Source organism: Acanthisitta chloris, unplaced genomic scaffold, assembly GCF_000695815.1.
Source record: "Acanthisitta chloris isolate BGI_N310 unplaced genomic scaffold, ASM69581v1 scaffold10628, whole genome shotgun sequence".
NCBI lineage: Eukaryota > Metazoa > Chordata > Aves > Passeriformes > Acanthisittidae > Acanthisitta > Acanthisitta chloris.
In genome coordinates, this window is record NW_008686480.1 from 1259 (window position 1) to 1939 (window position 681).

The 681-nt window shown below is 42.0% G+C and overlaps 1 protein-coding gene across 1 annotated transcript in view; it reads right to left on the minus strand.

The window, feature by feature from the left end:
• Positions 1–597: 597 nt before the first annotated feature.
• Positions 598–681, minus strand: part of LOC103807423 (protein unc-79 homolog) — a gene marked incomplete at its 3' end in the record, with an annotated part of 46253 nt that continues 46169 nt past the window's right edge. The window contains 1 exon segment of the mRNA XM_009080149.1: positions 598–681. This exon segment is cut by the window's right edge and continues 25 nt beyond it. Coding sequence (XP_009078397.1) covers positions 598–681 — 84 coding nt within the window.

A 681-nucleotide genomic window follows, 5' to 3' on the forward strand; every position in this document is an offset into this window, starting at 1 on the left:
GAGTCTTAGAAGAGCCTTGTGAGGTAGAAAATTATGGTCCTCCTTACAAGATGGAGAAAGAAGGCACAAGGCAAGGATGTGCTCGGTCATTTATGAGCAATATAGGCAGAAGTTCATCATGGTGACACCACTCCCTAGGAAAGGGAGAACAGAAAGTTCTAGTGCACTCTAAGGAAGAAAAATGAGCCTTCTGCAAAGTAAAGAATGTTGAAGAGTTTGCAGACCATTCACACAGGGAAACAAGTAAGAACACATGGGTCCCATGTCTCCCAGAAGGGGAAAGGAGGAAACACAGATGAGGAAAGTAAGGAATTCAAAAGCTACTGAAAGAGGGCAAAGAGGTTAGAAGTAGTCTCTAATTTTTCATACATAGCCAGTATTTACATGCCTCTGTGCACACAAAACCATTCCCTCTATGCCAATGATGCAGCAAGCTTAGACTACTAGTAGAAATTCTTTCACCAACCAAAGAGGTGTTGACCTTTTAAGTAGGATTACCACATTCAGCCATTACTTTGCTACAAAGAAGGCTGTGCTACCACCATTTCAACAGACATTAAGAAATAACAGCAAAAAGTAGTAAGTGCCTTCACCTACTTGTGCTATTCCAGCAATAAAAGCATTAAAGCAGGTGGACACACGCATCTTTTGGGGTGCAATCATGAAGCATCCTTCCTGCTG